General features: G+C 44.0%; 1 protein-coding gene across 6 annotated transcripts in view; it reads right to left on the bottom strand.

Annotated features, from left to right (window-relative positions):
• SH3PXD2A (SH3 and PX domains 2A) overlaps positions 1-25450 on the bottom strand; it is a 374731-nt gene that overhangs the window by 7049 nt on the left and 342232 nt on the right. For all 6 annotated transcript variants that reach the window (XM_084846410.1, XM_084846409.1, XM_084846411.1 and 3 more), the window contains 4 exons: positions 19165-19282; positions 7969-8303; positions 3191-3240; positions 22-141 (listed from right to left, as the gene is read on the bottom strand). In XM_084846410.1, the coding sequence (XP_084702536.1) occupies positions 22-141; positions 3191-3240; positions 7969-8303; positions 19165-19282 (623 nt within the window). The remainder of the gene's footprint in view (positions 1-21; positions 142-3190; positions 3241-7968; positions 8304-19164; positions 19283-25450) is intronic.

Below are 25450 nucleotides of genomic sequence, written 5' to 3'. Positions count from 1 at the left end.
TATTGCCCTTTCTAGGCTTACCTCTGCCTTTTGTCCCCCATGAAAGCTTATTCCATCGGAGATACAAGACTGGAATTCTGCAATGGTATAGTATTCAACTTCCACTGAGGGTGGCTCGGGGGGCTTAGGTAACTGAAAGCCCTGTGGAAAGGAGCAGTGACATATACATTAGTTAAAAATGGAGAGGTATGGGAAAGAAAAGGTCAACCAAAATTACATCGTCTTTACTTTAGAATGCTACTTTCTTTCAAAGCAAGAAAGCAGAGATGGATAAATATAAATTCTGACAGTTAAAACATATAAACCATTACAGCCATGACTGGTATTTCTGTCAGCACTTCATGTGACTGCGGAGCAAAGGACAACTTATGTAAAGAGGATATAGGACCAGAAAATTGCAGAGAAAGCTCACAAAACAATATTTAACCTAGTCTACCATTCTCAACTACAATTGCTTCCAGTTTTTGAGATCTGCAGAAGGAAGTGTACAGGAAACAAGACAGCTAGGGTGTAATCAGCAGTTTCTGGTTTAAATTTTTAGGGAAATGTGGTTATTCAAGTTGCATTCTCGTTGTCTTGCCATACAGTCACTTTCTTCCTAATCTAAAAGTTAGGAAGGAACCAGCTTGCAAGAAGTGAGAGTCCTTTGTGCCTTTGAATATTACAAGTCTGTTATCTGCATTTTGATCTACTGGAGTATATAAACAATGTTTACTGTATTAAAAATAATAGGTACATTTCAACTAGCTATTTTGCTCTGGCTAATGAAAGTCATATCAGAAATGTAGGCTTGTCACACTGCCTAGAAATCTGGGTTTTAGCAGATTCCAGGCTTTTCAACCTGTATCCATTTCAGTGCATCATTGGGTCCAATTTCTATGCCTTCATTTTTTAATTCTAAATTTTAAAAAGGCTCTCTAATTGTAGGGAAGATCAGAAAAATGTGTGAATCAACATGCATAGTGATACTTTGTTCTGGCCAATGAGTACAAAGCATCTGATATGACTGACAAACAAAGGAAGATATCCCTTAAATTGGCCAGTGAAAGAGAAGGGACTATACTTACACTTCCAGGTTAGAGTGCATAGGATTGCAGCCTAAATTCCATTCCTTTAAGAACATAAGAATACGCCTTCTGGATCAGACCAAAGGTCTATCTAGTTCCGCATTCTGTTCACACAGTGGCTAACCAGACGCCTATGGGAAGCCCACAAGCAGGATCTGAGCACAATAGCAGCCTCCTGCTTGTGTTCCCCAGCAACTGGTATACAGAGACATACTGCCTCTGATACTGGAGGCCATCTATGGACATCATGACTAGTAGCCATTGATAACCTTACCCTCCATGAACTTGTCTAATCCCTTTTTAAAGCAATCAAAGTTGGTGGCCATCACTACATCTTGTAACGGTTATTACATCTTTACATGACCTAGAATCTTTATATTTCTTAAGCAACTCAACCCTTAAAACATTAAACTAAAGAAGAGAGAAAATTTGAACTTAACATGCTTTTAATGATTGGTAAAACCACATATACTGTACATACTTTTCACAGTGTAGATTTCCCTGTGCCCCTATTTTTTTGAGAGTGGAAAAAAAGGCAGAACAAAGAAAAGGGATAAAAAGGTTCTTCATATGATGGTTTATATTTGTCTAGATTAATGCTCTACAAAATTGCACGCCATGGGAATGAGCAAGTCCAGGCTTACATCCTGAGAGAGGTGGCAGGAGCAGTAAATTAAGTATTTTAATGACAAAACGGGTCTGGTACATGAAAGAAATGGCAGCTTGCATGTATATATCCAAACTATAACCTGCTAATTTACAGAGCAATTCAAAATGAAGAGACTGGGGAAAACAGTTCAGATGAAACACAGTTCTGTAGTACAAAACTCATCTGTGGCTCACAAATCACATGTAATTCCAAAAAAAGCTCTTGGCTAATTAGAAATATAAGTTTAAAAGACATGCGCGCAAATTTTAGGCAGACAATGGAGGCTAGCTATTCTCATCTTCTTCCCGTTACATTGGGCCCAGAGCCAACCTGAATGAAGGAGGGATGCAGCAGCAAGGACTATATGTAGGGAGAGGGGATGAGAAGTGGCAGGGAAACCAACTACTATCCCTTCAGATTGATTGGGAAAATAAGTCGAGTTGTTTCGTAATTTTTGGGAAATTGCTCAGCTTTTTTCCCAGTCCAATCCGACTATTCATTCTTTCCTTATTAGAGCAGGAAGAGACAGTATGCTGGTTAGAGTGTTGGGTTAGGACTGGGGAGACACATGTTCAAACCTCCACTCAGTCACAAACCTCTCCGGGTGACTCCTCAGCCGTACCAACCTGTGAAGATAAAATGGGAGGGAGAACCACGTATGCCACCCTGAGCTCCTTGGAGAAAAGGTGGGATATAAAGGCAATGAATGAATGGAGGAAAGATTCAAGATAAAGTGGTTGTGTAAAGTCACTATCTATTGAATCATATTTTAACAGGGGTATTTCCTCCCCGCACCACCATCCCCCAAACCAAGACGCAATTGATTTAATGAGACTTCTAGAGTGGAAGGCTTCACGACTATGTTAGCCACCTACCTTACCACCACCACTGCCACAGATAGATGTATTCATGTCTTGCTCCACCTGGATCCCAGTCTCTTCCCAGAAGAGCCATGAGGGGACAGTATCCTTGGTGCATCCAAGAACAGCTTCAAGAGGTCCCAAGAAAGTGTGGGAAGAGGAAGCATAACCCACTCACACTGCCTCTCTCTCCATGTGTTTAGAATGCCTGAAGCTGCTCTAAACCTTTTGTTTTGCCCCTTGAAAGCCTTCTGTTCCCTTAGGGCAGGTCTGTAAGTAGTTTATCCCTCATGTATGCCAATCAATCAATCAATCCATCAATACCAGAGATCAACATCTCTATGTCATGACATGTGTTAAGGTCTAAATCAGGGATGGGGAACCTCCAGCTCCTGGGCCAATTTGGCTTGCCACCTGAGCCTATCCAGTCCATGATCACTCCTTCTCTGTCTGCACAGAGAGAAGGCTTCAGGAAAAGGGCCCCCACTCCTGATGTCATCTGGCTCCCAGAGGGCTAAACAGTAATTCACCCCTGTACTAACGGTAGGAGTTGTTGCGTTGTGCAATGTTAAATATTCATAAGTGCCATCAGTATACAAGAAATCAGTACTCACCAAACTGGATTCTCTTCTTGGGGGAGGCCTGGTTCTTAGATTTGGAGAACCTAGCGAGAGGAGGCAGATTTGAAATTTAAACAGCACATCTTGATTTCAAATTTATTTTCAGTGGTTAAGAATCAAAATTAAGCTGCATTAGAAAAAATGATTTACTTATTATGAGAATTTAATAATCTACTCTGGCACGAAGGCCCGCAGAGCACTTTGTATTTTTAAAACTAGATACAAATCACATAATTACTAAAACCAGCAGATCAGCATAAAAACATGACAACAAAGTAACAGTTCTAAGAAGTCTACAATATCTGAGAGGTCTGAAATGAAAAGGTCTCTTCACCTGGTCCCAAAAGATTTGGTGCCTCCCTGCATTGGACATTCCAGAACCAGGGGGAATCATAAATGAAAAGATCCCGTCTTAATAGTCTGGCAGGTTCATGTGGGAATGGGAAGTCCTGAAGGTACCCAAGTCCCTAGGGATGCCTGAATGACTTGGGTACCCTAAGGACTGTCCCTAGATAGAGAGAGTCCCAGGCTGTCTTTGTCTAGGATTTTATTTATTTATTTATTTCATTTCTATACGGCCCAATAGCTGAAGCTCTCTGGGTGGCAGCCTTAGATGGTGAAAGGTGCTTTCTGCCATGGAAGCCACTTGGGACTCCAAAGGCAAGGGTAGATCTAAAGTCACCCCCGAGCACAGAACCTGATCAGCACAGGGGAGTGTAACCCTGTCCAGAAAAGGATGAACACCACATCTGAAGTCAGATGAGCATGACCTCCATCTTCTCTGGACTGGGCTTTAGCTTGTTGGCCCTCATCTGTTACTGACTCCAGACTGCAGTTAGGCATCCCCAGAGCCTCACTCAAATCAGATGAAAAATGTGAAACAGAGTTGGGCATTATCAGCATACTAATGCTACCTCAACCCCGAATCCCTGGATAACCCTACTTGACAGCTTCCTCTGGATGCTGAATGGCATGGGAGGCAAAATAGAGCCACCAGCCCTGGCCCAACCTATCTTGCCACCTGAAGTGGAAACATGTGCCCCCTCACGCCCCTTTCTGCCTCTGCCTCATGCCCCTTCCTGGTTGCAGGGCTCTTGTGAGAGCTCAACTGCATCCTGAGAGAGCTCTCCCAAACTTTTGTGAGATTGTGCTCTTGCAAGAGTTCAGAAGGGTCTCACAAGAGTTTGGGTGCACTCTCAGGACAGTTCAGCTGATCACTCACAGGGCCGAGCTATGGCTGCAGTAAGAGGAAGCGGGGCAGGGGGGAATGGGAGTGGGTGGCTGCTCTAGAGACCCTGACAGTTGTTCTTTCGTTAAGAGAAATGCCACAGTGGGAGAGTGGCTGGTGGGGCTCACCTGAGCATCCGCTGGAGGTGGTGTGGCAGTGGCAGGCCCTCCTGGTGGTGGCAGGGGGGTGGGGTGGCAAATTTGCTGCTTCTCCCACTCTGCCGCCTAATGCAGACACATCAATCCACGTCATGGTAGAACTGGCCTGGAGAGCCATGTGGACTACCATAGCACAAGGACCATGGGGCAGAGCAACATTCTCCTAGGACCACCTTCCAGAGCTTGACCATTCAGGAAGGAGCAAGTGTCCTTGACCACCATCCCATATAGATTGTCCTGAAGGATGCCATGGTTAATAGCATCGAAATCTGCTGGTAAGTCCCAGAGAATTAAAAGGATCACACTCCCCCACACTCCCATTAGGTTGACCAACACCATTTTGGTACCAAATCCAAGCCTGAAACCAGACTGAAATGCCCAAAAGTAACCGAGGACCGCTAAAGTATCACAAACAGTTATTAGGTGGATTTCAGCTCTGTTTGCACAGCCATTTACAATATAACTGCCCTTTTCAGGCAGACAATCTTTGTGTGCGGAGGCGGAAGTGAGATGACAGACATTCTTCCTGACCCAGTTTATAATCAAAGGCCAGACCTTCAAATGCACAATACATAGGGTTCTCTTCACATTATTTGGAGCCCTGAAAAAGGAGGGTTCCTGAAAGTGTGGAAAAAGCACCTCTCACTTTCAGTTATACATGTGTAGGCTCTTTTCTAACCTTCAACTTAACATGTATATGGGGCAGACCTTGCTGTGGTTCCCCCCCTCCCCATATCTGTTCGATCACGCATCTAGACTGAACATCTGAGAAGCCCTTGTGCTAATATATTTCCCAAGGAAAGTGATCCAAAACCTAAACTTTTAGAAGCAGTACATTATTTTGAACAGAAGGGGGCCTCAGGTGCCTTTCCAAAAGAAAGCCATTATAGTGTGCCAGGGATCCTGGAATCATTCATAGATCTGTGGAGAATCCGGTAGTTGTCAGACTTTTTGCAGATGAAATGGTACCAGACATGGGGCCTGTCATCCAAGATAAGACAGGGACTAGGACTGGATGGCCACTTTGAGTCCACACTCCAGGGATTCTCTGCAGCCAACACTATACCATTCTGCCCTGCAAGAACAGCTATCACATGTATTTCTTACCTACCCTTCCCTTTTGTGTGCTTGCTCTAGTCTTCAGTTCACATATTTTCCAGCATTAAGGAAGAGCTAAAATTATGCCAGTCATACAGATTTATAGTGAGCAACACTAAATCTACTCTCAGTATTCCCAAATCCCACAGTATACATAGCCCTCCTATGTATAAAACAGAGCAGCGGTAGGCAACTTCATTCCACCTTAGGACACAATCCACATGAGACCATAAGAAGAGCTCTTTGGCAGACAAGTCAATAGCCCAGATCGCATGCTTCAGCTAAGCATGTTGTTGCTTTTATAATCTACAAGCTTTTATAATCTACCTGGGGTTGCCCGGGATGTAATTCTGTCATAGGCACTATTTGTTAGAAACACATTAAGGTAGGTTTACGCTTCTTGGAAAGGCCCCATAAGAAAGGTGAAAAGTTGAATCCACCAGACTTGATTAAAAAAGCACAATAATTATAATGAGCAGATTGAATAAAAAACACTACTAAAAATGCAAGAGACTACATCTGTAAGCACTACTACAATATAATCCACACTGAATCTCATACCACTATTAAAATGTTCAACAGAGGCTTCCTTGCTGGATATTGCAGGAACAGGGGAGAGAAACTAAATGCTCTCCACAGTCAGAAAAGAAACCATGAGTAAAGGGGAGGGAACAAACGGCAGCCAGCCAATCCAAGGTGAAGGAAGTCAGAGTGAATGGGAGGGAGACCAACAGAATGAAAGGTGGCCCATAGGATGACTGGTAGCTGAAATCAGAAACCTGGCCTGTACCATGATTGAGACAGTGTACTTGTTAGTAAGGGAAAGTATAAACAAAGTAATAATGTAACCCAGTGACTCCTGTCATACACTCTGACAAGTGAGAATGTGAAGTAAAAGGGGCAGCAACTGTGGGGCCTAAATGGCAGTCTCAGTGGGCCCCTACAGTGTGATTACACCCAGGGCAGCTCCCCCCTTTTCCCTGTGTTACAGATGGCCCTGCAGCCAGCCACAAACACACAAACCCACACACATCACACACTACTAACGGATACATCTGGCATTGAATGGGGTAAAGATATTTAACACTAACTTGCTTGCTCGCTGGATATTGCAGGAAGAGGAGAGAAAAACTAAATGTTCTGCACAGTCAGAAAAGTGGAGAGAACAAACGGCGGCCAGCCAATCCAAGGTGAAGGAAGTCAGTGTGAATGGGAGAGAATAGAATGAAAGATGGCCAATACGATAACTCATAGCTGAAATCAGAAACCTGGCCTGTACCATGATTGAGAGGGTGTACTTGTTAGTAAGGGAAAGTATAAACAAAGTAATAATGTAACCCAGTGACTCCTGTCATACACTCTGGCAAGTGAGAATGTGAAGTAAAATGGGCAGCAACTGTAGGGCCCAAATGACAGGCTCAGTGGGCCCCCACAGTGTGATTACACCCAGGGCAGCTCCCCCTTTTTCCCTGCGTTACAGACGGCCCTGCAGCCAGCCACGAACACACAAACCCACACACAATTTTTGACTTTTATATATATAGAAGAAAGATTTAATTTATAAGAACTCTGTAATCTGGATAGTAGTTAAATTATTTCCTCTGGGAAGTTTAGTGGATGGTGGGACAGAAAATTACTGGAGAGATTCTGAAGAACTGCAGAATTAAGTCATTTTATTTACTATCTAAGAGGCCATTTGGAAGGTGATATAATGAATGACAGAAAGAGATGAGGCAGAAATTCGTTCAGTTCACATGTCTACTTAATCTGCAGTTCCTGAAAAATACACAAATTGAAATGCAGTTATCCTTCAGTGTTCACACTTCTATAAATTTTGTGATGAAGTTTTCCATTCAATAAACGAATACAAAAATGTGTATATTCATGAAAACAATGTATGAAAATACACTATTATTCCAGAAAACAGCTTGCAAAAATTGCATACATATCACAAAGTTGCATTAAAAATGCATATATTAGGAAAAAGGTGCACAAAAGTGTGCTTCATTTTTGTGTGGACTTTTAAAAGAAATAGCAGATTGACATAGAAATGGGGCAAAATGAACTCAAGACTTGAAAAATGAGAATTTGAGAGAAACTGAAATGATTTCATCTGGATTCAGCAAATGGGGTTCTCCTGTTTTAATAAATAAGGTGCCCTTCCAGCGTCTAAACAAATATTTTTCCCAATAAACTCAGAATTTACCGTTTCAACCTGGCCCTTCTCCAGCAATAAATAGGCATCAAGAATTAAGAGTGGAACAGACAGAATTATGTCATTAACTTACTTATTTGAGCCCTTTGTGGTGCAATCCGTGCTATGGCTGGAGATCCCTGTGCCAGTTTTGAAACCTGTTTGTCTTGAGTCGTCATGAAATTGCCATTGGAGTCATTGCATAAGATAGGCAAGCTTATTTCCTTCTTGGCGATGTGCGATTCTGCTGTTTCAATTTCTGACTGGGTTTCCTTGTCACTGGAGGATTTCTTGTTCAACAGGTTACTGATCTCCATGATGTTTCCTATAATTTCCACTGGCCCTGTTAAGTTCTTTTTCCTAGATGACAAATCATCTTTTGCTTTTTTCAGATACGATGCTGGGGCCCAGCCTTCTTTGCCTAAATACCTGGAAATACAAAAGGTAGTTAGCTCCTTAAACCTCAAAAACAAAGGCAAAGTGGTGCGAGGTGATAAAGAAATAGGATTAGAATCCCCAAAAGACCACTAACGTGATGGGAAATTAACATGATCACCACTCTTGAGTTCACACAAACAGTGTGGCTATGATGAAATAAAGGGATCAACTTTTCCAAGACTCTTATTGTTAATTAGCCTATCCTGGTGTACTCTCATTCAGGTCATACACCTCCTCTAGCATGAGGACTATTTATTTATTTTTATTTATTTATTAAATTTATTAATCGCCCATCTGGCTGGTCACCCAGCCACTCTGGGCGATGTACAACAATAAAAACAGTTCATACAATAAAATTCAACATTAAAAACATGACATTTCTAAAATTACCCTAGCCTACCCCAAATGCCTGCCTGAACAACCACGTTTTTGATGCGTGGAAATCCTTACCCTTGAACTCTGCTTTATTCACTTTGTGTAAACGTAAGGATGGATAATGGTAAGGGATGACTCTAAGCCATCTTGTCATGTAAGCATTATTAGAAATAACTATTTGGAAAGAACAAACCCAGAAAACTCTAACTGACAGGGCTTCCCTGTTTACTCTTGGATTCTGACTTCATTACAGATGTAGGAGGGATGACATGATTAGGGAAGGCTCATCATCCCCAGCTCATGAAAGAAGAAACTTCAGCCCCAAAGCCAGACCGTTTGACTACATGTGAAATGGTGAAAGATGTGATCTGACTGTATTCTGGTGCAGAAAGGTGCAGAAGTGGTGATCTGTAAAAAACAGCCTCTATACAACTGTAGCAGAAGCACATGCTGCTAGAAGAAAGACTGTCCTGTTATTGCCCTGGCTGAAATGGACCTTCCCAGGTATTCCATGCATTGCAGGGTGGGAGCAGGACTGGTGTGGCACAAGACACGGCTAGATAAACGTGTGGTGGCTCCCTTCCTATGGAACTCCCTGCCTCTGGAGGTCAGGCAGCCGCCAACACCGGGTTGTTTTCGGAGCCTCCTGAAAACAGCTGTTTTCCAGGAAGCCTTTCTTGGTTAACTGGCCTCAGTTTTATTGGCACTCTGTTTTTTAAAGAATAGTCTTAATATCATGTTTCATTCTTTTTCTCTTTTGTTCACCAGCCCTACCTCCTTTCAGCGAGGCTCCTGCCTGGGCTGGTGCAGCCTGAAGGACCCAGTGCACCAAGCCTGGTGGCTCTGTGGCAGCCTCCCTGGAGGCTGCAGCTTGTTCTTGCCTGCTGCTGCCCTGCCATCTGGGAAGCTCACAGGGAGAGGGGTTTAATTGCCCTGGAGGGAACCTTGCTCGGGGGGCCCTCAAACCTGGCATCAGGCCAGGGTGGGAAGAACACTCGAGTTCGGATAGCACAGGCGAGACGTGAAGGCCCCTGGTCGCTGCCTCAAGGTGCTTTGTGAGTGGGTGATCCTGGGACTCCAGGTTTCACATCCAGCTCAGTATTCACTGCATCAGTGTTTCTTAGACCACCCCAAAGACCATGATGAAAAGAGAACGCCGAAGGGGACCAGTAGGGCCAGCCCTGCCTTTGGGCCAAATGAGGCCAGCGCCTCACGTAGCTAAATTTGGGTGTCATGAAAGGGCAGCAAGTGGTTAGTGGTTAATGTATCATTGTTGTGTTTCTACTGGCAGGGAGTAGGAAAGGCGCTCATGGGATTTTCTGCCTCAGGTGCTAAAATAACTTAGCTTACCATGGTAACTATAAACCTTGACTTGGGGAGGGGGGCATCTAGGGTGATCATGTGGCCCATTTTACAGAGGAGAGGGCTGCCAGAGGACAGTTTTCTATTTGAAGAGCTGTCCTGTCCAAGTCCAGTGTAAAGGTAAAGAAGTGTAAGAAGGGAGAGAGCGTCAGTTGCCCATCAACAATTAGCACCAGGGCAGCAGACTGAGCAGGCAGGCACACAGGTCACCTGGTCACAGTCTTCCCCAGTCCCCACTATGAAATTGCATTTCTCTTTAAATTATAATAATTATTTCTAAATTTGCATTTATTCACGTACATTGGCACATGCAAATGTGTGTCCTCTTTTTGGGTGATGCAGAAGCGGCCACCCTAGGGGCATCTGCTGGTCTACATCAGGCAGTAAAAAGACCTTGAGCCAGCCCTGCCCACCTCGTGCTAGAGAGGACACTTGGTTTTATTCATTCTCAAAGCAGCTCGCCTCTTGAGCAGTGCAAGCAGCTACAGTGGAGGAAACTTGAACAAACAACAACAACCCCACCACACCTACATACCCATTCTCCCCCATGCATGCATATAGCTTCACCAGTGGCATCAGTGAATCTGGGAGCTGGTGGGGCTGTCATGTCAATTCAGGTGTGATTCACGCATATGGCACACACTGCACCACCACGCCTGTGCATTTTTCTTGGCGCTGTGCAGGCTTTTGGACACACCATCCTCCACCCAGTGAATGACCACCACCATCAACTTCACGGGTCATATCTAGCAAGTCACTGGCTACATTAGCTGCATTGTCTGGGACTTTGCAGGCAAGGAAATGGCTCTGGATGTGTACAGGAATTCTCTTACTTAATAACCAAGCTAGGTGTCCCCTAACCCAGCCCCCACACTTCAGAGATCATATCTACTAAAACATAGAGTAGTAACCCTGTACTGCTGCTCTAGGAGTAGAATAATCCACCCCTTTTTATAATTCTTTAACTAGTCCAGCTCCAGTTGAAAAGGGTATCTAACCATGCAATGCTGCACACATCTACTCAGAAGCAAGTCCCCTTGTTTTTGGTGGGGCTTAGCCCCAGGTAGTGTGTATGGGATTGCAGCCTATAGCTAATACAGAAATGGAAAATGGCATGAAAAACCAAAAGTACAACAATAAGATAATACCTTTATCGGGATGAAAGTTCACAGTGTGGTATGTGAGCTTTTGAGTTATACAGAACTCTTTCCTCAGGCTGGATGTAATTAAAAAGTGGAAAATAGATGCTCCTAGGAGAGGCTATTGCAAGTAGCCCTGTCTGCAGTCTGTTTCAGTCAAGTTGGTAGTAGAAAAAAATTCCTGTGCTTTATTTAAAATATTTCTATACAACCTTTTGTATGGGTAGCTCTCCAAAGCTGGCTACATAAGATATCAATAAACATCATCATAATAAATAATGTCATAATAAGCATGATAGCAGGACAATATTCATACATATTAAAGTGAATTACTATTATTTGAAGAATGCTGAGGCAGAGAAGGAGATCTTGAGCATGGGGTGTGTGTAGGGGGGTTACTTTTGAGCACGTCTACTCAAAATTAAGTCTCCTCGCCCGTTAATTTCATTCCCTAGAAACTGGACACCAAGAATCCCACATGTTTCTAGTACCAGCGTTTTTAGCTAACAGAAGAAAAGGGTTTAATTTGAGTTAGGGCTAACCTGGGCTTAGAACCAAGTTACTATGAATGCCATGGCCCAGTCACAGAAATATAACCTACTGAAATATTCCTTCCCTTGCCTTTGCACCCTCTAGAAACAACTTCATGCAAAGTACTCACAATTCTAGGCCTTCAAAATACAGATGTTTATTACTGTGATTCCTCCCACCCCTGCCAGGCGCTTTAAATTTCATTGAATTAATTGTTTTCAACTTCTTTTTAACTTGTTTTGTTGAGTGAACTGCCCTGAGAACTTTTTGTTATAGGGCAGAATATGAACATCACAAATAAATAATACAAAAAAATTAATACAAATAGTGACATCCAAAAGATGTCTGCCCCAGAAATGCAGGAGAACAGGTCTTAAGGCTGCTAATAACATGCTGTTCCGGTTTTGCCAAATAGAGCTGAGCTTGCTTCGCTCCGTATTGTTGCTCTTTGAAACTCCACACCACTCACACACTGGGGGGAAAGTGCCAACAGCTCTACAGCAGTCCAAGGCAGTCTCACCACAGCCCTCCAATGGCAACAGTGAGAAAGTGGGAGGGCTTCTGGTAAGGATCACAGCCACTGGGCAAAGCTTCTGGGACCAGGGTCCAAGAGAGCATAGCACTTGGGAAAGTGCAAACCTGCCTAATCTAGGTAGCAGGTCTTGTCTTGCGATTCTCTCTTGCCGTGCTCAAGCCTGAGAGAACGACAGCAATGAGAACATGAGTGGTTAGTGCAGGCACGGAGAACTTCTGAGCTGCAGGCCATATAAAGCCTGCTGGGGGTCCCCATTTGGCCCACCAGCTTCTTTCCAAGGCCCTGCCCTCTCTGCCCAGTAGCTGATCAGAGATAAGACCTTTTCCCTGTTCAGCCCCATTGCAGAGAGAAGAAGCCTCTCTCAGTTCTGGGCAGGGGAAAGGTCTTATCTTCAATCGGCAACGGATCCCTTTCTCCTGGCCCAGTGCTGAGAGACAACGAAACATTTGCCTCATACTGCTGCAGGATGAAGATAAACCTCTTTGCCTGCTCCATGCTGAGAGAGGGAGCCTCTCTTAGCACTGGACAGGGAAAATGACCCCGTCAGCTGATCTGCATGGATCAGCTGAGGAGGTGGGGCTGGGAAAGGGGTGTGTGCCTGTATGTGAATGGCGTGTGCATGAATGGGAGGGGTGCCTTCGTGTTCCTATGTGAATGCGTCTGCATGAAAATGTGGGCTGGGGGCATGCCAGCAGGGGCTCCACACATTTTGGGTGGCCCCACCTCTGCTGGCATCAGCCCCCATTGTCTTGGCCCTCAGCCTGAAAATGGTTCCCCACCCCTGGGTTATCAGAATGACTACTCTTTAATTCCATCCTCTCGCTGCTGGAATATGAAAGAGCACAGCAGTAGGAAAAACAAAACCTCTGATTAACGCGGTGACTCTTAACACAGCTTTCTTTCATTGCATTTCTTTTTCTTTGTTGTTTGGATAGATACAGCCCATAATTGAGCGGCTTGCCCTGAGCCTCTCTGGATCATAGCCACATAGAACCAATGCAGCTGCTGAGTCTTAATTATTAAATTTTGAAGCATCCTCCCACATCAGCTGTAAGGTAAGAAAATACGTTTTGCAAAAAGATAAGCAAATCAGAATAGTGATAGTTGCAGTACAACTGTCCTACATGATGCACAGAACTCTGCACATTTGCCCCTTGACTGTCCAGCTCTATGGTTATGATGCTTCTTGGAGCTGAACATGTGTGGAGTCAGTCTGAGAAGCCCAGTATTTGGCTTCATCACAGGAAAAGCCTCGTGATTAACCCTACATGGCTGTTCAGGTGCCCTGCAGGCAGCACAGTAGGCTCAGGAGTTCCTCGCAAAATCAAAAGGACATTGGCTGTGCCAAAATCACAAGATCCAGTCATGGCAACACAATTTTCTAGATGCAACAGTCCTCCTCATTGATTTTACACTTCTAACACTGGCTTGTGAACTTCTCCCAGTCGACATGATGAGAGTCGTGGCAACAGTGAAACCTGAAGAGCAACCTGTAGCCAGAGAATCATAGTTTATCTATTGAAATTCCTTTCTTGCTTTTCTTCCAATAATGGTAATGGACATGACCATTAAAAGAATGTTTATTAAAAACAGGGGAGGCTGGTGGATCCGATTTTGGTGTGGCAGGCGTTCAATTCTGAGTTTTAGTTACAAGCAACCAGAAGTTTAAAGGAGGTATCCAAGGTGCTGGACCCATTTTGGAGATAGGGTCTTGCACCTTGGATAGCTCCTTTAGACTTTTGGCTGGTTGTAACTAAAACCCAGAATGGAATCTCTGTCCCACCAAAAATTGGATCCACCAGCTTCCCCTGAAAAAATGCTGCCCTTTAATCATAGGCTACATTGTCATTTTATTAAGCACATCATCTGTGCAGGCTAGGGATGGGCAAACATAATGCTCAAATTAATTGAGGTTCTCCAAATTCTTCCTTGGAGCTCATTTCACTTCATTTGCATTCCTGAATGTGTTTTTTGTTTTTAACCAACTGGGAACCGTGCATTTTTCAAATGGGAAAAATGCCCATTTTTTAGAAGTGCACAATTTTTTCCCATTTGGAAAGAGACACATTTTTTTAGATGCACATTTTTTCTCACCAAAACTGTGCATTTTCCCATAGACGAAAGCATAAAAATGCAAATTGGGGGGGGGGCGGATTTGCATAAATGATGAAAGGTTGGGAAATTGCGAAAATTTACTGAGAATTTCATTTCTTCTTGCTTTTGGAGTGTGAACAGCACAAGTTTGCATGATTTGCAAACGGGAAGGAAATTCTCATACATCTGGATATGATCTGGATAGACTGGAGTGCTGGGCAGAAAACAACAGAATGGCATTTAATAGGGACAAATGCCAAGTTCTGCACCTAGGAAAAAGAAACCAAATGCACAGTTACAAGATGGGGGATACGTGGCTCAACCACACTACGAGCGAGAAGGATCTTGGAATTGTCGTCGATCACAAGCTGAATATGAGCCAACAATGTGATGTGGCTGCAAAAAAGGCAAATGCTATTTTGGGCTGCATTCATAGAAGCATCGCTTCCAAATCCCGGGAAGTACTAGTTCCCCTCTACTCAGCACTGGTTAGGCCTCATCTGGAGTACTGTGTCCAGTTCTGGGCACCACACTTTAAGAAGGATGCAGACAAGCTGGAGAGGGTTCAAAGGAGGGCAACAAAGATGATCAGGGGACTGGAAACAAAGCCCTATGAAGAGAGACTGAAAGAACTGGGCATGTTTAGCCTTGAGAAGAGAAGACTGAGGGGAGATATGATAGCGCTCTTCAAGTACTTGAAAGGTTGTCACAGAGAAGAAGGCCAGGATCTCTTCTTGATCAACCCAGAGTGCAGGACACGGAATAATGGGCTCAAGTTACAGGAAGCCAGATTCCGACTGAACATCAGGAAAAACTTCCTGAGTGTCAGAGCAATACGGCAATGGAACCAATTACCTGGGGAGGTGGTGGGCTCTCCCACACTGGAGGCCTTCAAGACGAGGCTGGACAGCCATTTGTCAGGGATGCTCTGACTTGGATTCCTGCATTGAGCAGGGGGTTGGACTCGATGGCCTTGTAGGCCCCTTCCAACCCTACTATTCTATGATTCTATGATTCTATGATTCTATGATCCCTAGTGCAGGCAAATTCCATGGCCAAATGTGGTAGAAGATGCCAGTTCTTTTAAAGTGAGTGATAGAACAACAACTGCTTGTGAGTCTTCTTAACAGGCACAGCAAAGAAAGAAGAAGAAAAAGAAGAACAACATTTTGATATGCTGGAGAGTGGAATGCCACCAGAAGGCTATGACACTTGGGGGCGGGGGGGGGGAAGGGAGAGGGAGGAGAAAAAGGGGCCAGCTACATTGCTGTTTAAAAACCCCTTATTTTTTTAATCCTATGTGAAGGCAAAAGTTAATATTAAAACCATAACACTGGGGTCGGGGAGGGGGAGAACACTCAGAAATTGCCTCCGTTTGTCTGAGCATTTTCTGCCCCCCTTAACATCTGCTTTCCAGCTCCAGAATACTGGAATTACTCCAGAGGGAAGAAAACCAGGAAGGGAGACAAGGGGGAGGGAAGTGAAAATCAGTACAGAACCATGAATTTTGGAAAATGTTATATTTAAGGAGGTGACTGTTAGAGTCTTTAAGGTGGAACCTATTACCTAATTATTAGTGCTGTCTCCTGTGTTACTTGAATGTGTAGTTAAGAGGATGCTTTCTTGCCAGTACTCTTTGTGGCAGCAACAGCCATATTAGCACTAACAGTACTATTTCATCAGTTCTCAAAGGCATTTAGATTTGAAAGGCATGACACTTTGTCCCTTCCTCTCCCTCCCTTTTTATCCCTGCAAAATCACAGGCGATTTCATGATTCTCTGTAACTGATGCTTTTAGCGGCTGGGAAACAGGCATTTGCAAGGGACTGGATAAAGAGTAGACACACAAGAGAAGAGCACCAAGAGTGCAAGAAGTTCGGTGCGCATAGCTCTCACTGATCGTTAGGCTGCAACCCTATACCCTGTTACCTGGGAGTACGCCCCGCTGAACTCAGTGGGGCTTACTTCTGAGTAAACATATATAGCATTGTGCTGCAAGTGGGGCATGTGAATACAGTAAAGTGCTCACATCTTATGGATTTAAGGGCATGTAACTGTGTGTGTGGATTGCATCTGTTGCTCTAGATAAATGCCTTTCAATTATCAAACCCATGATCCTGATTCAGAACTGCTGTTCCCAGCTACCCTACCTAAACAGTGTATCTTCTATCCCTCCTTGCCATTAACTCAATTTATGGCAACAGAGGGGAGGAGAAAGCAGATCTCAGTACACTGACCTCAAGGATGAGTCTGTATTATTGGGTTGGGACAAAATATGACCCAAGCCCACTCTAGTCTTCAGAGCTGTTTCAGGAGGGCTATCATACCATGGACTGGTATATAGGCAATGAAGCCTGCATCTGTTGGTCAGCTATCCATTACCCAGCAGAGAAATCTGGTTTATCGGCCATGGTATTATAGTGGATCCCATCTCAACATGCATGGCAGAGACAGTCTTGCCATGCGTCATAGGGGTGGGACTGGACAGCCCCCAAAGTTTGCTCTGATAAAGGAAGACAAGCTCCAGGCACTTGATAACTGTCTGTTCTAGACATGGCTCCTCCTATCTATGTTCGTCATAACTCAAGGAGATAAAACATATACTTCCCCAAATTTAGCCTGCTCATCTGAAAGCTGGAATAATATGAGCAGCTTCAAGGCTCAGTTTCAAACAAAGACCAATAGTCTGGGGCTCATGATCTGTTTTAAAAACTGGCATCAGCCTCGGTTGAGTCTCCTAGATCATATATCATCATATATCAGCAAATTTCTCTCCATGTGCAGGGTGGCTGGTGACGAGAGTGCAAAATGCCTTAATTAAAATATTGAATAATCCCAAGTAGACATCTGTGTTGAAGCGACAGGGGCTTAAGCCTGCCTTCAAGTCATGCCTTCATAAATTATACACTGTTTGTAAATTATACACTGTTAAAAATTAGAGGCTCTCTTTCCTTGGTCTCCTTCAATAAAAAATACTGAAGACTGCAAGAGATTCTAGGCTCCTGCAGAGCTTAAGATAAAAGAAAGCCTGTCAGCAACAAGAAAAACCTTTAAAAACAAAGGAAAGGAAAGGTTCCTCCTGTGCAAGCTGACTCCTAGAGGGACGCCGCTTTCGCTGGCGTTTTCATGGCAGACTGTAGCGGGGTAGTTTGCCATTGCCTTCCCCAGTCGTGACTACCTTTCCCCCAGCAAGCTGGGTACTCATTTTACCGACCTCGGAAAGATGGAAGGCTGAGTCGACCTGAGCTGGCTACCTGAGCCAGCTTCCGCTGGGATCGAACTCAGGTCATGGGGAGAGTTTCGGTTGCAACACTGCCACCTACCACTCTGCGCCACATGAGGCTCATTTAAAAACAAAAGGGGAGTTCAATAATAAAATCAGGGGAACCTGGTGATATTGGTCCTCCTCCTGCAAAGTACTGTGCACTCTGCTTCTGAACCTCTGGCTTTGGATTAAAGTCCAGTTGCATGATTTAAAAGGAGAAGAATGCAGAGCTGACATAGGGCCAGCCATTCTTTGCTCAGCATGTTGAGAATCTACTCCCGCTCTATCAGCTTTCATTTATTATTGATGGGAGAGTTAATATGGGAGATGTAACAGCAAATGTGTTTATGGAACACACAGAACTTTGCGTGGTTCCTTTTTCATAGCCCTGGTGTCTTCATATGGCCAAACTACAAAAGCAAATGACAACCTATGAAAAATATCTGTTCTACGTGCAAAGCAAGTGAGCAAAAGGGGTAGCTCGTAAGATCCTGGGGTGAGATGCAACATCCAAAAAAACTCCCTAAAATGTGGTGAGAATCACAGGTTTATATTCTCCTTGACAGCTGTTTATCCAAGTTCTACTTAAAAGCCATCCAGGGAACAGGATTCCACAGCTTCTTCAGGAAACCAGTTCTTTTGCCCAACTGCTCTTCCAATTCCAAAAAATGATTTTTCCTTAACAGGCCAATGCTGCAGACTTTTGCACACTTATTTTGGAGTGAGACCACTAAACACAGTGGGAACTGCTGCCAAGGAAACATGTGCAGGAGCAGGCTGTTAATCTGGCTGCTGCAGATAAAAGTGAATGACTTCATACTCTTTGCGTCTTTGATCTCTTTCATATCAACAACAACAGGAGTTTATTATGCTGAGCATGGGGAAGGCATACTGCTTACGTGGCATTTATTGTATCTGAAGCTATGCCATAAAAATATCCAGTGTACACTTGGAACAAGCCATTTAAGGCTACAAGAAGGAAAACATTTTGAATTACAGTCCTGATTACCTATTTTGCAAAATTTCTCCATTGATCAACTCCTATGCTAACAAAACATACTCCCATCTTCACAAGGATTTTTGTTACTGATATACTACATAGATGCATACATATACACACAGTAATACACACTCTCCTCTCACTCTCTAGAAACCTGGTAACAGCGTTCTGATATTATCAAAAGTCACCCTTCCCATCAGCTGTCCTATGCAAATTGTCTCAAATTACGGCTTATTCCTAGGGAAGTGTGCATACGATTGCAGATGGAAAATCCCAGCTAACCACTTCAACCACTTAACCCTCCCCTTCATGAAAGCTGTATTACTTGGATTTTCTCCCTACTGCCCCCGCGAATGTCTACATACTGCAGTTAGTTATTTTAAATACACAATCAAGATTGTTTAAGTGGCTTTGTACAACTTCACCAGCATTTTCATATAAATAAAATACTTTCAGGTCCTATCTTGGAAATAAACAACTTACAGGATGATGTCGTGAATCTAATAAGCAAACAGCCTGCCAGCCCTTGGATGATTTTGTCAACACTTTACCTTATGTACCACCATCCTTCCAGATTCTTTTGAACGACTTCCACAGTGACTCCCTTGTCGAACCCGATTTCGTCTTTACCCTGGCTGGTGTATGACTGGATTGTGACATATTTCTCCTCTAGCAAAGAAAGAGAAGGCAACATCAGTTAAGATCAAAACTGGCCCTAGCTGTTTTTCTTCTCTGATTGCTATTTTAAATGACTTTGCAGCAATTAAAATGGGAAAGCACTGCAGAGGTGGAGTCTCACTTATGAGGCCCTGTACCTATTAGCTATCATGCTGTAAGCATGCCTGTATCAGCTCCTCGCCACCGCCCTGCACCTTCCATGCCAACAAATGAGGTCGGGTCTCTGGAGAAAGGGTCTCCCCCAAATCTTACATATGGTACTGACAAAAACCAAACTAGCTGCCAGAGTAGCACAGCATCACTGCAGGAACTTTATCCAGCTGGCTCCATTTAGCACACACATGTTTATGTTAAAACATTTCATTACTGGAATCTGAATGCTGTAGCTGGAGTGTGACCAGCACTCCTCCAACTCGAAGGAATGGACTGACCCATCCTCTTCACACCCCTCGAAACAATCTGGTTTCACAGCATCAAGGAGCCAGTATTTGTTTTTTCATGATTAGATCATATTGTACTTTTCCAAAAGCTCAGTGCTCACAAAAAGAAAGGCAAGTGTCACTTTCTAAACTTCTTTTAAAATCAAAGTTGTTAATTCAGTGTTGACATCCTGAGTTATGTGGCAGGTTATAAATATTTGCACAGGCATAGAATCCCAAAGCATTTTAGCTAACCATGTGCTTGCTCTGAACTCTACCCAACTCTGAACGTTACCCTAAGTATCAGTATTGACTGTGGTATGGTTCACAGGCCATAACCTCAAATCAGGAAAGAAAAATGCCCCTAGTTATCCAAGGCTTCTTCTCCTCAGATTAAGGGGTACATTTTCTTCCTTTCAGGTACATACTGTCTTTCCTCCAGGGAGCTCAAGGCAGGTTCTCTTGCCCTCCCTTTTATCATCACAACAACCCTGTGAGCGAGACTAGGTTGAGAGATAGCTGTTGGCCCAAGGTCATCCAGTCGGCTTTGGGGGGATTTCAACAGGGCCACTCCAGTCCTAATTAAAAGCTGAAGGATGTTAATAATGGGTTAGATCTAGGGGACTGGATTTCCCCATCCCCTCCTCCCCATGGCAGCTCTTAAAGGAAGTCAATAAACTAAATGTTTAAAGGCGCAATCCTATGCATATTTAGACTTTTCAAAAGTCCTACAGCTCCCAGCATTCCCCAGCCAGAATGGCTGTCTGTGGTATGCTGGAAGTGATAGGTCTTTTTCTGTCTCAACATGCATAGGAGTGCAACTGAAAATGCTCACAAAGTGGGGTGGGGGCAGGAGTTTGTGCTGCTCATCTCCAGTGACATCAAAAGACATCAACCAGTAGATCTGCCTGTGACAGTCATGCAACAAGATTCTATTTTTTTACCATCTCTTTTTCAAGGAAGTATTTCATTCCAAGTGCTAGGAGGTGGGGGATGGAATTTTGCTGCAATGGAAGTACTAGCTTGAGGATCCCACTGTTGGATCCCACATGCTGTCTCAATTAATATCAACGGCATGATTATTGTTAGGGATGGGGGAGAAATTAATTTTGGTTCGCATTTTAATACAAACTGAGCTAATCCTCACTTCCTGCATTAATATGTGAACTGGAACCCAATTATCCTTCAGTTTTCACATTTCTCTGAACGTTGTGAGGCAGTTTGCCGATTAAAAAATGCATACATTATGAAAAATTCAGCACAAAATGCATACATTAGTAGAAATGTGTACAAAAATGTATGCATTTCTGTATTCATTTCTCCCAATGTATGCATTTTTGCATGCATTTCTCCCAAAGGAAGTTGTATAACAATGCATACATTTGGACAAATGAGAAGAAAAATGAATATGAACTTCCATGTGTACTAAAAAAATTACAAACTGCTGTGGAAGTGGAATGGAATTAATGTGTGCTTCAAAACTTTTGAAAGTTGCAGAAACTGAAACAGACAGGCTGGCCCATGCCTAAGTATTGTACAATCTGCTTGTCCCGCAATCATTTCAAAAGGACTTAAAAGCGGACTCCAAAGGCAAAGCCTCTGTCTATGATGCCTGGCAAGATTTGGAACCTGATCACCAAACTGGCAGCACTTGCCTATAGCCAACAACGGCAGTATCAGCATGTGGGCATTCCAGCCTCCAACAGGGGGCTCACTGTGTTTGCCAGTGGCAGATCATTTCATGCCATCTTGGTTAGTATGCAGCGCTCGAAGTGTGGTGGAATGCCAGCCATTCCTTTTGGGGCAGAACTATAACCATCCCACTTCTTGTGGGGTGGGCATGACCTAGGCTGGCCTAACCATTCCACTTATTTTTTCTCCCACTTCAGGCACATTTGTATGCCTTTTTGCCCGCCCCCCTTCAAATCCATCTTGTTAGTTCAGCTGTGGGCACTCTGGAGGAAGTAGGGGCTGAGTTTGCAAGAATGACCCCCACCCCCATGTCAGCAACTACCATAAAGGTTAGTTGAAAGCTGACAGAGCTTGCTGCAGTGATTATAACCTCTCTTTCCCATACTCTGCTCCCTGATGCGTGTTCTGTGGTCTCATGCTCTAGAGCAGGGGTGGGCACCTTGTGTCCCTCCAGATGTTTTGGCCTACAATTCCCATCAGCCCTAGCTAGCTTAGCCAATGATGAGGGATGATGGGAGTTGTAGGCCAAAACATCTGGAGGGCCACAAGTTGCCCACCTATGCTCTAGAGAAGTTTGTGCTATCCTATAGACTCTCTAGTAAACGAATTCTCCAATTACGAATCCTTATGTACCCTAAAGTGGCACCATCCATGCACTAGAGGGAGGAATTGGGGAAGTGCTAAGGTTTGCAGAAGTATAAACAACCTTTAGGGAAAAAACACCTAAGAGCGGGAACCCCAAAACACCCCAATGGAGACAGTGGGCAAGTTTGGATGATCAGCGGGGGAAACAATGTAGGACCTGGGATTGCCCTAATTACTTGGTGCACAGTGCGGTCATGGTTCATTTTCACCCATCCTACAACCCATACTGCAAAGCGTGGGTTGTAGCGTGAGTAATTACGGTAATCCCAGTCACATGACTGGTAGGGGCGGGGAAACAACCAACACTGGGTTGTTTCCTGCACTGATCATCCAGACTCAGTCTGAGTGTGCTCAGTGGTCAATCAGTGATGGTTGAGGTGGAGAATGGACTGGAGTATCCTTTGCATGGAAGTCCAAGGTTTTTATTGGCAGCACAACCGGTCAACTGCACTGTTTGGAAATGCAGAACTTTGTATAGAATGATGGTAAACCCAGGAGGTGGGGGGAGATCCCAAAGTACAGAACCTCAGAAAGGAGGGCTGAAGACAGCAAAAACAAAAAGGCAATAGCAGCACCTTTTAAACAGAAAGAAAAAGTATCCTTGCTATCAGCAGCAGACTAATCCCAGCTTGCCAAGTGATTTAAGGCTGTTGTCCGGGATGTAATCTGGGATACAGCTGTTTACCAGAGTTCATGAGATCTCAGGCCATTCACACAATAATATAGTAATAATGCGAGTTGAAGCTTAAATACGTCAGAGCCGTTGCTGTACAAACATACCGCTAAAATGAGTAACTGATTTTTAACTATACATCTGAAACTGGTTGAAGTTCTTTCAAAGTTGAATGGCAGCCGATCTGAACTATGGCATCAGTTCAAATGAGTGCTGAGCATGGTTTGAGGAGTTCTGAAAATTGTCTTATTGGCTGCCTAGGAGGTTTTACACATGCAGATAGGAAGGCAGGCAGGCAGGCAGGGGGATAACAGCAATACAGGCAGGGTCATATTCTTGCTTCCTGCTCAGGATGCTAGTGACAGTCTGAACATACTGCTATCTGCATAGCTTGTGGCTCAATGGCACTTTGTTGCTGGCTAAAAAGAAACAGAAACATTGGAAAGCCTTTGCAGAGATGGTCAATCTTTGTTTTTTGCTTTCTGAAGATGTTGGCAAAGTATCCAACTGCATCAGACTCCAACAAACCCACAGCCTTGCCTTGTTAGGATTGCAGATTTTGGACTCTTATCACAATTAAGACATGCTGAGCCATCGAAAAAACAAGCAAACTTTACATGACACAACAGGGAAAATTATATTCCTTTGTGGGAGAGTTGCAGTCATCACTGGGAACTAAGACTTAAGGCATAACTACACCACAGGTTTAAACTGCTGTAGCCGTCATTCACTCTTCTGTGGCAATGATAGTTTCCAAGTGTGCCTGTGGGGATCTCTAAGAGAATTCTCAACAACCTAATCAAAGTAAGCATAAGACCAATTTCAGTTAGTAGCACAGATATGCCCTTAGAAAGGGTCTACTAGACCAGGTGCCCTCCAGATGCTTTGGGGTACACAATCCCTGATCACTGACAATGCTTGCTGGGACTTACGGGAGTTGTAGTCCAAAATATCTGGATGGCACCAGGTTGTCCTACCTCTGGTTTATACTTTAAGTCCAAGTCTTTTGTTACAATAGTGCAGTGGCTCAGGCTTGAAACTGAGCTGTGCAGGCATATGGGGAGTGGCTATAGCTCAGTGGTAGAACACATGTTTTGCATGCAGAAGGTTCCAGGTTCAATCTCTGGCATCTCCAGATAGGACTAGGAAAGAAACCTGCCTGAAACCCTGGAGAGCCACTGCCAGTCAATGCCGACCATACTGGGCTCAGTATAAGGCAGCTTCCTATCATCCCATCCTATCCTATCCCACTATGCCATACCATCACTGCTGGCTCCAGGTCTTTGAGGGCCCTTGGTTGAGCCACCCACAATGGGCCCCCTTTCTCAGTGAATGCACCTTCTCACCACCTTTGCCACCAGCTGCTATTGCTCCTCATCTGTTTTCTTATCACTGCTACCATTTGCTTGCCTGACAGGCAGAGAGGCAGTGATCAAGTAGGCAGTGGCATCTACTGCTTCTCCTTCTCATCACAGCTGTTGTCTGGGATAGCGTGAGAGGCAAGTGAACAAGCAGGTGGGAATGGTGAAGAGCAGAAGCAACTCCAGGGGGCTCTTGTCAGTGGGCCCCTGTTGCTGAGTGGGCCCTTGGCAGATGCCCAACTATGCCAACCCTTGATGTTAACCCTGCCTACCATTTTTCACACTTTTGTGGCAGCTGCACCAGTAGAATGGTACCTGATGAATTCCTTTTCAAGCAGCAACCATGACAGTATGGTAAAATATGAGCTGGGCCCTACTTCAGGTTGCTGGGATAATGTAGGCTTAGGAGGCCATATCTTGCTGATGCAGTTAAACCAGTCTCAGAACTATGTAACAGATGTTGATAGATTCCTTAGGTGGGCCCTGAGAAGTTGAAGACCTGTGGATAGATAAGGAGTCTAAGCAGGGGGCTCGTTAACAGTCTTACATTTTAGATCTTTGGGGGGTGAAAATATTAAACAGCAAGGCAAAGGCTCTCAAGGAGATTTGCACTTAGCTTCAGATAATGGGGTGAGCTCAGGAGGCCAAGTGACTTCAGAAACCCCAGCTATAGTGCCTCATTTCAGAAACATACAGTTCAAGTATCCCACTGCGACTATTATAGTGAGACAATAAAGCTGAATAAACGAAGACCTAAACCCACGTATTTATGATTTAGGGGTCACAAAGGGGGTGACATCATTATACAGTCAACGCAGTGCTTTATGTGTTTTACATGTTAAAGGCTCTTTATACAAAAAAGAAGACAAAAGAGCTTCCTGCTACAACAGTTCTAAGACAATAGTATTTGTTTTTATCGAGGCAAATTAGATTATGCAGTACACACAATGAACATACCAATGCCCCTCCCTGCAACCCTCTTACTCAATGCAGCTTTCCTTAATGGTGTCAGCATTTTAATGCCTTACAGTTACTGTCCCTGTAATGTACAAACCGAATACCCAGGAAATGCATAAGCCATCCTCGCAGTAGGAGTTAAGAAACCTGATGACATCATCTTCAATTTGAAACCCTCCTGTGATTTCCCACTGTTTTTTCCACGTTTTTTCTTACATGACGATGCTCCTGTCCCCGCCACTTCCGAACTGCCTGGACTGACATGGAAGGTCTGAATAGGGGCTGTAACTGTGTTCAGCTAAATATGGTTAGTTTTCCATGTGACTGAGAATCCTGCACATTAACATGGTTACAGTCTCTGTTCATACCTTACCCATCAGCAGCTCAGGGAGTCTGGGGTATATGGGGCTGG

This window comes from Heloderma suspectum, chromosome 3, assembly GCF_057233095.1.
Source record: "Heloderma suspectum isolate Gila_16-S chromosome 3, 16-S_ref, whole genome shotgun sequence".
Classification (NCBI taxonomy): domain Eukaryota; kingdom Metazoa; phylum Chordata; class Lepidosauria; order Squamata; family Helodermatidae; genus Heloderma; species Heloderma suspectum.
Note: the sequence above shows the minus strand (reverse complement) of the source record. Positions and strands in the feature narration are given on the sequence as shown.